The sequence below is a fragment of the Rattus norvegicus genome, chromosome 11 (genome assembly GCF_036323735.1).
Source record: "Rattus norvegicus strain BN/NHsdMcwi chromosome 11, GRCr8, whole genome shotgun sequence".
NCBI classification, from domain to species: Eukaryota; Metazoa; Chordata; class Mammalia; order Rodentia; family Muridae; genus Rattus; species Rattus norvegicus.
In genome coordinates this window covers 40,447,412-40,461,459 of record NC_086029.1, presented here as the reverse complement: position 1 = coordinate 40,461,459, position 14,048 = coordinate 40,447,412, and the positions used below count along the sequence as shown (strand labels likewise).

Here is a 14,048-nt window from a genome sequence, read left to right as displayed (position 1 = left end):
AGACTAAACTCTGTCCGACTTCTTCTACCAGAGCACTGGGAGGTTCCCCCAACCCAGGCATAAGATATTCAATTAATAAAAATTCTCCCCTATCAACACATAATCAGGCTTGTAGTGACTGATCAAAAGACTACCGTGGTGAGGTGCCCTGAGCCTTGGGACAGGAATGTACAGCTCTAGTCAACTGAAAGCTGTGAGAGGAACTTTATTTAACTGTCAGTCTAGCATCACCATCTCAGACTTAAACTGACGCATCCAGACAAGCACATCAGAAAGAAAATGTAAATTAAATATTATGAGGTATACTACTAATGAAATATGGGCTTAATAGGACATGAATATATAAGTTCAGTGGTTTTATTGCAGTTAGAAAATTATATTATGAAAGATACAAAAAAGTCATTATTATTATTTGTTTATTTTACAATCAGTATGCCATCTTTTACCACTATGGCTTTAAATTTTCATTCTACCCAACAGGTGTCAAGGAATAGTTAAGTCCATGCCTTAATAAAACAGTTAAAATATTTACAGATTCAAAATAGATGTTTTCATAACTGAAAAGTTCACCTGAGAGTTCACTGTAACGGTGCCGTTGGCTTCTCTCTTTTCTTTCCAAGTTGTTAGCATGGCTGAGGGCCCTCACGCCATCTCCACTATCCGTGTCCTAGATGTTGAATTCCTCACTTAAAATTGGCTAAGCATCAAGCTACAGTAAATTGTTCTAAAGTTTGCAGGTGGACAACCAATGTCATATCCATGTTTACTCTTAATATAAGCAATTTAACAAATTATTTTGATTGTAGCTATAGTATTCAAATAAGGGGCCAAAATTTAAGATGACATTATTGTATTGAGTCAGACATGACATCTTTTAAAAAAAAATCACCGGGCGTCGAGAAGGCTGGCTCACACAGTAAGGAGCTCCAATTGTGTGATAATGCAAAACGCCAACCAAACCCCCGTCCAAGTGCTGCATGAAGGAAAAGGCATACGTTGTACACACACATGATCCTGCATTTGTCTTCGGCAACCCATCCCCCCCCAAATAGTTCCTTAAAACAAATTTCCTTAGCAAAGAGAACATTTTAGAAGTTCATGTTAAAATAGGCATAAGTGTTTATAATGCTATGCGATATATTTCTATTATCACCTACCTTATGGCCAAAAGACAAAGTAAAGCCTGTCCTGTCCACCTACGACAACTTGAAAATCACGAAGGTACGGATGAGGTAGTGTAGTCACTTGTATTACATGCTGGCTGTTAAAAGTAATGCTGAGTTTTAAAAAATATTACACTTGGCCAATCACCAGACACCATTAAAATTAACCCTTAATGCTAAACTGTTCATGAATAGAGAGAAATTTAAACCAAGTGTCTAAAACAAATACCTTTAAACTGAGGAGAGAACTGGGTTTTATCATAAAATGGAAACTTTCCAAAGCAAGTATTTACATTTAAAGCAAACACACAAGAACTGATGACAGACAGCCGAGTGTACAGTGAGGTAGGAAATCCATTGGCTTGTATAAGATTTTACACTTTGTAAACCAGAGAAGTTTTCATATTATTTTATGTAAAGTTGAAGTCTAAACTTACAAGTATCAAATAGCTGCATGGGGACATATACATACATATGTGTATACATATATGTTTGCATACATATATATACATGTTTATGTATATATGTATGCATACATGTGTGTATGTATATATGCCTGTGTATATGCACACATACACACACACACACAAATTCTTTTGTAACATGGGATACATTATCACACAGTGAGCACTCTCTCCCAGGCAAACTGAGTGGACTTTTCGAAGTTTCTAGAAAATAGTTCCAATTTAATTTTCTCTTCCAAAATGAAACACATACTACCCTCCCTCCCTTGCTGCACCCCAAGGGAAAAGGGCAATATCTGCTAACTATGAAATCATGAAATATTGCTGCTGGTCCCCGTATCTTCTCATGGCAAAATCAGCTTGCCACTGACTGGATACCACTCAGGGTAGTGTGCACTCTCCCTCTCCGCCCGACCCTCCCTTCCTCCATCCCTCCGCCCTTCAGTAGATGCAGCATGCAGTGAAGTGTCTCTCTCTGGTATGTGACCCAGAGAGATGCCATCCTATGGACTGTTCCCCTGACAAAGGACTCTACAAGCGCTCCCAGGAGCGACCAGGACTCCTCTGTCAGAGACGTCTGATGCAAAGCGGATTCAGGCTCTCCCCTGATTGAGGACAGACCCTCCCCCAAGTCCTAATGAGATCCTATGTGCCCTAGGCATATAAAGTCTCAGTTCAATGATCTGTTTTGACTACAAACTCCCTCGTGAGTTCAGGACTAGTTGTCCCACAGCTCGGTGTTGAGAATATCTCCAGTTTTAAGGCATCTCACATTCCTTGACGAGGGATATTGAACCTGTATAAACAAGGCTTTGTTTCCACTGCTGAGGTCTACAGAGTGAGGTCCCAGAATGGCTAAGAATCACTGTAAAATGTTACGGGGGGTAACAGATTATTATCTGTTCAGATTATTATCAATTCAATTTCTACCAACATTAAATAAACACAAGATTGATCTTTCAATGCCCAAGTCAAACTGGGGTATGTGCCTTTACACCGTACGAAGTGTGGGAATAGGAAAAACAATAAAAGGATTAAATCTGGTTCTCAAGTGCAAACCCACAATGGACCAAGACGGAATTTTAACGTTTCAAATGCCAGCAGAGCCTCAGGGCCATGTCTGCCTCCAAACTCAGCTTTTTTACACACCACAGTCTTCACAGGATGCCAATAAGCCGCTCTTCCGGTCAATGTGGACATTTCCCTCTCCTTGACCCCAGTGCCCTCGTGGTCATCAGTGACCTGCAATGAGATGACCGACATCCTCATGCAGCTCTCTCCAGGGAGAGGCAGTGACGGTTCTGGCCAGATCATGCACACTAGGGCTGCTTCAGCCTAAATCCCAACTTCTTCCTCCAGGGGACGAGAAAAGTCAGGGAACAGAAAGTTTCTAACAGCCTAGACAAGGTGGAGACTAAAGAGAGGAACAGAAGCGAGAGCAGGGAACGTTACACTTTCTAGTTTGTGCAACCAAAACTCCTAGTCAATACTGAGGACAGCAGAGGCCTCCAGCTCAGGCCAGCTGCGGCCTTTGACTAGGTCCGGCCAGGGCAGCCTGAGTCACCAGGTCCAGCCCATGCTGGACTTTGGTAGGAGCTGAGGAGCAGAGTGTTGGAGTTCAAAGGTGATTTCTTTTCCACATTACAGCTCTGCACTGCTGGGGAGATCCCCACTGTATGGCTTAGGGGGACTCTTTTTTCTGAGCAGGAGGACTGCATGCAGATGCTTTGAGCTGTTGAGATGGACACTGTGGCTTCTATTGCTGTAGTTACTTTGAACACTAGGAAATTATTACCTGGTCACACACAATTTCCCATCATTCAAGAGATAGAGCATGTCATGTCTCCTATGAAAACCAAGGAGAACTCAGGGTCACCTTAAAGAGAAATTCCCTCAATAGAAAGCTACCAGGAGGAAGCAGGGCTGCTAAGACACAGCCACACTAGGCTCTCAAGACAATGCCAGAGCGTCAGAGGGGAATCCGTGAGCTGAAGGACACTCCTGCGGCTTACTCATCAGTAGTACACTTGTCAGACATCTGCTGACAGAAGTCTGAGATCCCAGCACTCTGCCGACAGGGTTCCAACAGCGTGGCCTGCTCCGGGGTGGCTGTGGTGGTTGGCTGAGACTCCTGCACAAGCTCCTGGCGGGCCGCGGTGCTCCCTCGCCCACAGGGAGGTGGTGCAGTTGGAGGCATGTCAGACACACTGAAAACTGAAGTAAAAGGAAGCTCGCCGTCAGGAGTACTTTTTCCTTTCTCAGAAATTAAAAAAGAAAGCGGACAGTCTGAGGCTGAGTACTTGGCGAGGATCTGAATCTGCTCTGGACTCAGTGCGGCTTCCTTGCACACTTGTTGACAAAGTCCGGTAAGGTTCTGCTTTGTCTCCCCGAGCGTTGACAAAATGTGATCTCGCTCCTTCAGCAAGCTCTCCTTTTCATTTTGCTGTGCAGAGAGGAGAGAGCACAATGGTGTTTATTGTGTCCACCGACATCTCTAAGGCAATCAAGCACTCAGTCTACAATGTCTTCTTCAGTAAGATCATGCTGAATGCTGCCTTTCAATCAACTCCAACACACACCCGTGTCAACTCAACAAGCACACTTGCAATGTTTGCTGCAGCACTACTCACGATCTGTAAGTCGGGGACCGACCCAGGCGCCCAACTACAGAGGAAGGGGTGACCTGCATCAGTACGTAATGGAATCTTTTCCACCATTAAAGAAAATGCGGTTATGTTTGCAGGAAAACAGACACGACTGAAGCTTACAATACTTGAATTAAGGTAGGATTTGAAACACCAATGTTTTCTCTTGTATGTGGGTCCTAGATTTTTAGAATCATACAAACCACATATGATATGAAAGCAGAAACAAGTCTAGAGGAACAGAGAAGACTAAAGGGAGTGGAAGGTAAGAAAGGGGATGCAGACTTCTCAGTGTACAAATGTGCTTGTATGACAGTGTCCTCATGTAATGTAGTATTATACACTACTCCACGCACAGAGTACCCATGTGTCCTCACGTAATGTAGTATTATACACTACTCCACGCACAGAACACTCCATGTACAAGGAATATGTAAACTGAGAACTGAACAGACACAGATAGCACACACACACACACACACACACACACACACAGAGTAAATACCAAAGGCTCATTATCCTTCATCCAAAACTCCTAGAGTCAGTCCCTACGTTGGAATTGAATACAGGTGTGCACACCAAGTGCTCTGGTGTGTGTGAACTTAGCACCCACTATCAAACCTCCTTATACTCTTAAATGAAACACTGAAATATCAAGTAAGGCAGAAAGTGGGGGAAAGACCTTATAGCTGCTTATCAAAATGGGCTGCGTTCTGGCCAGGATTCCAAGGCAAACTCACTGTCTGGAGAGCTTGGGTTTGAACTGTGGGTAAATACAGACTTGACACTGTGTGGAGACCAACACGGTTCCTAGTTAGCCCCTGAACTTACCTCACTGCAAGACTCTAATGCCTACTCTCCTGACATGTGACTGTGAGCCCAGGGTGATGGTCAGTGTTGTAAATATGCAACCTTAGCTATTCACAGTGACCTAGTAAACCAGAGTAAGACTTCGGCATATCCGTACAAGATGACTGGGAGGTGAGTTCCTAGAGTGTAATGAGTGAAGGCATCATGGCCAACAGCATTCCCCTTCCCACCATCATCCCGCCTCCTACCTCATCTTACCCCCTCCCCTCATCATTGCCTCCTACCATTCACGTCTAACCTTTTATTACCTCATCCTACCTCCTCCCCTCACCATCACCTCCTACCATTCACGACTAACCTCTTATGAGCTAGGCAACCTAGTAATCAGGCTACTTGTAAAGGGGGAGTTAACAAATGCTAATCGAGGGTCAAAGGTTTCACCTTGAAAATGAGATGACTGGTGGTGTCTGAGCACCGCTGCCTGCTTTCTGCTCACTACAGGTTCTGCAGGGTCAAGGCTGCCGCAGACCTCTGAGACGGGGTACTTCACAGCAGTAGTTTCTAACTGTCAAACTTCGGTCCCACTAGCACAGCAACACTTGAAAGGCATAAGAGCTTTGCCAGATACAGCAGTACTCCTACAGTTTCATATTCACAAAAATATTTCAACCGTGTTATGTGAGAATTCAATTATTAGTGGTGTTTGTTAAATATTAAGATTATACAATATTTTTAAATATGCAATCATAGGAATTTTTGTTATAAGCACAATATAAATTTCTATAATGAAAAGCAATTCTCCAATTTGTTCAGATTTGTATGCTTCTTTTAAGGCAAAAATAGGAGCAGAGCAGGTCATGAGAGAGCGTGCGCTCGCTTGTGTGTAAGGTCTTCCTTCAGCCATTTCCTTTTTTTTTTTTTTTTTTTTTCTTTATTTTGGAGCTGGGGACTGAACCCAGGGCCTTGCGCTTGCTAGGCAAGCGCTCTACCACTGAGCTAAATCCCCAACCCCCAGCCATTTCCTCTTACACAGACTCTTCAGTTACACACCAGATAAGATCAATCTGCAGGTGTCAAGCGGAGAAGAGCAGCCCTGACGTCTATTCCCGAAAAGAACCACATTTAATACCATGTGAGGCTTCTTTGCTTTGCACCTCTCCACAGCTCATTCTAGTGGGAATAGAGAAGACCTGGGCGAGCGTAAACTCCCCCTTTACTCAGTGACAGCGATACTGATGTCTGGGTTCCTCTGCCACAGCCAAGATGAAGCTTAAGTTAGGAGAGGTTAGCTCTAACAGTGACCGTTTGGGCTTGCTTCCTCCTACAAATCACAGTGCTCAGAGATGCTATAAAGACCACGAATAATTATGTAATTTCTGTATCTTCATGTAACTATTTATCTATGTGGTCCCTCCACATTCACACTCGCATTCACACTGCAGCACTAAATAAGAGATGACGGCATTCATTAAAGAGTTGGCGGATGGCTCAGTGGGTCACAAACATAAGGATCTGAGTTCGAATCCCCAAAACCCAAATACACTGGGGCTACAGCAGTGGCACTGTTAGGAGGTGTGGCCTTAGAGTAGATGAGTCATTATGGACGTGGGCTTTAAGGCCCACTTCCTAGCTGCCTGGAAGTCAAGTCTTCTCTTAGAGGCCAGCAGAGGAAGATGCAGGCTTCTTTCTCAGCTCTGCCTGCACCAGGCCTGCCTGGAAGCTGCCGTGGTCCCACCTTGATGATACTGGACTGAACCTGTAAGCCAGCCACAGTTAAATGTTGTCCTTGTAAGAATTGCCTTAGTCATAGTGTTTGTTCACAGCAGTGAAACCCTAAGACACCAGCCTAGCCAAAAACAACAACAACAACAACAAAACCAAAAAAACAAAACGGGCAAACTGCAAGTGTGCTCAAAGGGCAGAGGACAACGGAGACAGGACCCAGATAGCCTCTGGCCCCTCATGAACACACGGGAGTGTGACGCACGCGCACACACACACACACACACACACACACAATTTTAAAAATAGGAATGTCCCACAGAAGAGGACTTGTGCTCAGGTACACCATGAGCTCTAGAATCGTCCATCTGTTCTTCACACACCACATCAGTTAACTGGTGTTGTCATTTACCTGGGTCAGAACAGCTGCCGAGTAGTAAATCAGACCAACCCAACACAATCGCTTCATAGCAGTATCAGCACCTCCAGACAGACGAGGAGCAGGAGCTCAAAGCGAGCAACTTAACTGAGACACCACCTGAAGACGTTTTCAAAATGGGGGTGGTAACAGTTCAGCACATATGTGAGGCGCTAGGCTCAGCACTGGGGGTGGGGGAGAATCGTGTCTTAAGCACCCCCAACTTCAAACACAAGCTAACTCCTGAAGATTATAATCGTGTGCTCCTTAACAGGAACCCGCTCTAAGAAATGTCTTCTGAGGCAGCTGGGCTGCTGGCCAGCATGGGAATGGTGCCCCGTGTAACACACCTGGGCTGAGATCTCGCCCGTTAGCTCCTGGGCTACACACCTGAACAGCGTGTTCCTTCCTGAAGCTGTGAGTGTTTGCATATCCGCACCTATGCAAACATGAAAGGGCTGCGGGCTCCGTGAGACATGTTCAGGAGAACATGCACCTGCACGGGCGCCGGCACAGTGGGGCTCCCAGGACCGGACCCTGCTGCCGCTGGGAGGGCAAGTGAGGAGCAAAGGCCTGGCCGTGGCTGTGTACTCCAGCGCCCTGGCAACCATACCACCAGGCCATGTGAACTGCCTCAGCGCACTGCAGTTTTTTCTCCAGTAGCGAACCTGGTTTATTATTAATTGTTTACTTTATACTTTAGAGTTACTTTTTAACATTTGAAATAACACAGCTTACCATATAAAAAGAAAACAAAGTGAGACGGTGATGGTAGAGTTCCAAGTTTGTACCTAAAGTAAGTGCAAACACTGTGCGGCTACAGCAAAGTACTTTCTCTGTGTCCTTAGCCTGTCTGTATTCTTTCCCCTTTTTAAAGGACTTTAAAAACATATTTCATTTAAAAAAAAAAAAAAAGCACCCATGCTGGCCCAGTTTGCACAGGGATCAGCAGTATCGCTGTCCCTGATGAAACCTTCAACACCTCGCCCCTCTGGAGGGTCTTCAGGGGTGTGACACGCATGGAACCCCTCGAGATGGCTCTGGTTCCGCCAGCTCCCTCCTGGGGACCTGCCTGAGGCTCTGCTGAGAAGGGCTCACCCTGCAGAGACAGGCACAAGGCAGTGTGCTGGGTCTGGTTGTGTTCTCCACCATCCCTGCAAATAAGCAGGTAACAGACACTCCTGTCTGTCAGGGAAGCTGTTCAGGGACCTGTTTTACTACTATTACAGTAGTTTACGTGGAGGAGGGTCACGTCCCATGGCACATATGTGAAGAATTCTCTCAATCCACCGTGTGGGTCCCACGGGTTAAACTCATGCTGTTGGGTTTGGCACTGAGATGCTGCCTAGTCTAAGAATCAGACTTCTAAAGGAATCGGCTGTGGTCTACAAAGTCACCACTTTCTCCATACTTTCTCTCGCAGCTTGCTTTCCCTCACCTCACCTTCTGCATGGTGACAGCAACCCAAGAACTTCCCCATGGTGAGGACACTGATTCAGCAGAGCACTGAGCCCTGAAGTCACCATGTGCCATGATGCCACCAAGTGCCATGATGCCACCAAGTGCCACGATGTCACCGTGGGCCATGCATCTGTAGCTGAAGCATCACATTCTATACTTTTGGCACCTTCCTCCTTCTTAATTGCTAATAAACACACTTTTTGCCACCACCCCTTCCTTTTGGAGAAAGACATGCAAGGCAGGAAGGCAGGACCAACATTTATGTGTAGTGCGCCCCTTGCCTCTGCACCTAGGATTTGTAGAGGACTAGGGTGAGAGTGGTAAAGACTGAGTAGGGTTCAGGGATGGACACCCATAGCCCAGCTCAACCACACATAAGCCAGCAGGCTCTCCAGGTAGGGTTTTGTGACAGAACTGAGCTGTGAGAACAGACGGCCCCCATGAGCTACATACTTGGGCTGCTCCGAGAGACTCAATTCTTGGCTATCCAGTCATAACCAGGACATAAGCCTCATAAGGCCAGTCCTCCTCCTTCCTCCTGAGCCTTCAGCGACGACTGTAGGTGTTACCTGTCTTCATGAATGCCTTAGGAGCTGGGAGCAACCCCCTCGTGGCTTCCCAGTTACACGCTATTCACAAGACCTGGCTCTATCCCAGGAACTACACCTTAGAGCATATTCTATGCACTCTTCAGACGGCTCCTGGGTTTTGTAGCTGGAGTCCATATCAATACAGCAGGTAAATAAGACTAGCTCTTCTGATTTCTGTACTCACAATAAGGGCCGCAGAACTGGAGAGCAGTGATCTTTCTGTTGATGAAAGAAACCCTTCAGGGCTGAGAGGAGAGCAAAGGAGGCCAATCAGAGTTCACAGTGAGTCAGTCAGTCTCACAAGCTAGGGTCACCCAGAAGGGACTTAAGCTGAGAAAATACTTGGGACAGATGGCTCGTAGGCAAGCCTGTGGGCCATTTTCGTGATTAATTCCTGATGTGGAAGAAGTCTACCCACTGTGGGCAGTCCTGCCCCTGGGCAGCTGGTCCTGGGTAGTGAGCAGAGCCATGAAGAGTAAGCTAATAGGCAGCACTCCTGTGTGGTCTCTGCTTCAGTTCCCGCTCCCAGGCTCCCGTCCTGCGTTCATGCCCTGACTTCTCCAGATGATGGAAATGAAGTAAAACTCTCCTCCTCAAGTAGCTTGTGGTCCTGGTGTTCAGCGCAGCAGCAGAAAGTGAACTAACACAATCATTAGGAGGAGACGTCAGGAAGGAAGCCAACAGAGCTGAGAGAACTGGCTGTAAGTAAACAATGATGTGGCTGTAACAAGAAATCACTGGGATTTATTGGGTGCTAACTCTGTAAGTGATCCTTAGGAGTTCTGACACAATAAACCATTTACTCTTCACAAATGAACATCTTAACTTCAAAGTGTTAGTAACATCACACACACACACACACACACACATATACACACACACACATACACACACACATACACATACAGACACACATACACACACATACACACACACACATACATACACACACACACACACACACACACACACACACACACACACACACACACACACACTTACTTTAGGCTATGTCTCCTACCCTCCTTGTCACCCTAGGTATATGAATTTTGTTTGAAAAAATAAAGTTATCCGGCAACCTAGTATATGCCTTCAGTTCCAAATACGGGACCTCTGAGGCAGCAATGGCAAACTGCACAGCTACTCTTCAAACACACAGCCATTCCCTGTGCATAAAATACAGGGAGTCTTCAGCAGACATGTTTATTTTCGGAGTGAGAAGACCGGGAAATGCTGCAGACGGCTGTAAGTGACCAGGTGAGGGGAGAGAGGCGCAGGCAGCAGAGGTGCTCACTAAGACCACGTGACCCCACAGTGTAGACAACATCTGTGCAGTAACTGACAAGCAGACTACAAACCCATCCATCCGGAGGCAGCGGAGTGCAGGAAGGGGATGACACTAAAGACAAGCAGCGTGGGATGGTGCGTGCGGGCCAAGCTGCCTGTGAGCCTGCTCTGTGGTCCGAGGAACTCCAGCCAGCCTGAGGTCTCACCTGAGTCCTCCTCCATCTTTTTACACAGCTATACTTGTACCTGTCTCTCCCCTAAGGATGTACATGGTATATACGTAATAAAAAGTTTATGTTTCAGCTACTCTTAAAACCATAAAAACATCTTTTACATTTTACTGTTTCTAGTCCCGCTCAGAACTAACAATGTTCACACTTGGAGTGCTTGAAGACCAGTTATAAATACAACTTTCAACTTTCACCCTTGACTAGCCAAGACACAGACCTGAGTATCTGAGGACTCTTGTTACCGTTTCCCACTGTTGCTGCCCTGCCACCTGGCCCATAGGTGGCCCTCAGCTGGCTTACACCATCATTGTCCTCTCACACAGTGGGGGCAGACTAATCATCTCGCAATTAGCTTATGCTCTGAGGCCAGAAGAGATAGATAGGTCCAATAGGCAAGCACTCCATGCACTGAGAATCTTGCCACCGCTAGGGGCTTCTACTCTAACCACAACATCACAGCAGACTTTCCCTTGGCAGAGAGAGCCTGGTTCATCTGCTTGGATTTGGTGCCAGAACAGGTAATTCGGGTCTGCAGTTCTGCTCAACTGGAAAGCAGCTTTACAGAGATCAAACGTCACAAAGCACTATATAACTGTTTTAATCTTTACTCAGCCACCAAGGATCAGATAGAACAGCCATTAAATTGAAAAATCATTAAAAAAAAAAAAAGAAAGAAAGAAATACTTCCCCACCTACACATTTTAGTATAGCATGCTAAAAATGTAGAATGCACATACAATCAAAAGAATCCACAGAGACCGTACTTTTAATCTTCTAATCTTCCTGAACATGCCCTGATTCCTCTTAAGAGGTATTTGAACTCTGACTCTTACCTTGGAACCTAAGTAACTATTTTATTCTACAAACAGAAATGTCTGGGATTTAACAACCTGGAGCCACCCACCCACTCACTCACCAGCTTCTCAATTTCTGACTCAAGGTTCTGGATGCAGTCGAGCTTCCTCTTGCGACAGCGCTGGGCAGCGATCCTGTTCTTGCTCCTCCTGCGGATGTCATGGATACAGTCCAGCTGCTCTGGGGTCAGTTTGTGCATTTTCAACAAGGACTGGAAATCATTTCGTGAGAGCGAAATTATTCGTTGAGCATTGAAAGGCAGTTTCACCTAGAATGTGAAATAAACATTAGGGGCTACTGCAGTGAAGACAGGCCCTGCACATGAGCTAACGTGTGCACGGGGAGACACACATTTCATTTTCAGAGACGTTAGCACATTACAAATCACACAGACCTTGGGTCAGAGGAACGGTTCAGGGGTGTGGTGCGCTACTGCCCTGCAGAAGAGTTGAGGTCTATGTCTAACACCCATGTTAGGCATTTCACAAATGACTGTGACCCCAGCTCCAGGGGCCCAACACCTCTGCTCTTTGTGGACACCACCACACATACAAGCACACAGGGACACACCCACACACCTAAGTCAAATAAATCCCTAAAAGACTGTTCTTCCATTCCTACATAATCTACCCCGATAAGAACTAACAATAACAGCCCACCTGACACTCCTGGCCCGGGAGAGCATTCAAAAGTCAAACACTGCGGCAAACCAGACACACCAGCCAAAGAGTAATACATCTACAAGTTTACTACTGTATGTTAATATTTTAGTAGTTAGTATGTTAACAACTTCTTTAAGTTTCTGCCTAAAGTATTTTTAATATGTGTTCTTCATTTCCCCAAATGAATTCCATCTTGTCTTTGAGTATTACCACATAGCAAAGACACTACACTATACTGGTGTGAAGTATGCTAATCATGTCTATAGCACTTTAAGAAATTTCTTTTCTGTCAAAAATTTAGTTTCATATGACTTATTTAAAAAGCTATATCTCACTTGCCAATGGAGAAAGTATTAGAACAAATTAGGAACATTTTTTCCTAGAATAGTTTTTGGTCTGTGTGTTTTGGTGGTCCAGTGACTGAACCCAGGGCCTTAAATCCATCTCCTCCCAGGAAAGGCAGCCTCCTCTGACTAATCCATCCAATTGCTGCGAAGGAAAAGACGGTGATGAAGAACAGAACATGGGGGAATGGGTCCTGATACACGGGTGGCAGGAAGCAGTGCCGATGCCATGAAAACCAGCATCAAGTTCTCAGGAAGACTGAAGGTAGTTAGTACTCCTACCCCCAGGTACCTGTCCAAACGAACTGAATTCAGACCTCAAAGTGGCGTGGCGTCTGCCTTTCTACACGCACTGCTGTGCTCACACTGACAGCAGCCCAGGCAGAGAGACCGTCTGAGCCCCACACAAAGGGGAGTGGACAGAGGAAATGTGGTCAGCCTTATGGAAAGACGAGCTGCGGTCTGAAGAGCATTACAGCAAGCAAAATCAACCGAACTCCACAGAATGAACCTCCATTGCTTTCCCTATTACAGGCGATAACTAAAACAGGAAAGCCAACAGCGACAGAAGAGTGGTGGGTCAGGCTCTGGGAGATGGGGCAGGGGAGGGGCATCGGTGTCCAGTGAGTCTCAATGACAAAAACAAGTTATAGAGATACACCACGCAGGTACAATGAGCAGAGCTAAAAGTGCCATGCGGGACACTTCATAGACGGGCCTCGTGTTATCACAGGTTTCATAAAAAGATAAAAGAGTATGGCTGAAAAGTAGTTATAAAAACAAAGTGAAAACTTCCAGTGTAAAGAGAAAACTGACTTTTAAAAACAAAAGAATCCTTATTTCTAGTGCACGGACCTCTACTTTCTATCACTGAATCACTTCTCACAGAAAGCAAGCAGTACGTACAAACTTCTATACACTGAACGCGCACACGCAGACCAAGCTTGACACGGTTAATATGTCAGTAGCTACATGTAACTCATGCTAAATTATTAGGATACTCATTAAACAAATACTTAACATGGCTAAAGAAAAACAAAACAAAATAATACATAAGCTCAATAGCTATGAAAATCAATTCTGAGAAAGCTTTCCCTACAGGCCACAATCCTGCAGCTATTCACAGCCAACCATGGCCCACATCCCAGACTGGTCTCAGGTTTGTCAACCCGGGGGCTACAGGTACCACAGACTAAGGGATGCTCTTGTTTAACAGTTACCATTGGGGAAAGACCTGCTGCCCCTTCTCCCTACTGGGACATGTGATTACAAGGTACTCAAGCCTGTGTTGAGGTCTCCATGATTAATACGCACAGCAATGTGCGATGCATGCACACAGCCCGTCTCACCGCTCTGGAACTCGTCACACAGTCCGTCTGTCCCTCCCTCCCACTCAC

At 45.6% G+C, this 14,048-nt stretch overlaps 1 protein-coding gene across 4 annotated transcripts in view; it reads right to left on the bottom strand.

The window, feature by feature from the left end:
* Positions 1-341: 341 nt before the first annotated feature.
* Positions 342-14,048, bottom strand: part of Bach1 (BTB domain and CNC homolog 1) — a 35,398-nt gene continuing 21,691 nt past the window's right edge. For 2 of the 4 annotated variants that reach the window (XM_017598018.3, XM_039088437.2), the window contains exons 4-5: positions 11,707-11,913; positions 342-4,070 (exon numbers count right to left, since the gene is read on the bottom strand). In XM_017598018.3, the coding sequence (XP_017453507.1) occupies positions 3,636-4,070; positions 11,707-11,913 (642 nt within the window). In that variant the 3' untranslated portion in view covers positions 342-3,635. Of the gene's footprint in view, positions 4,071-5,327; positions 9,973-11,706; positions 11,914-14,048 lie in introns of those variants that run through there. The other 2 variants (NM_001107113.1, XM_063270599.1) reach the window with 2 other exon arrangements.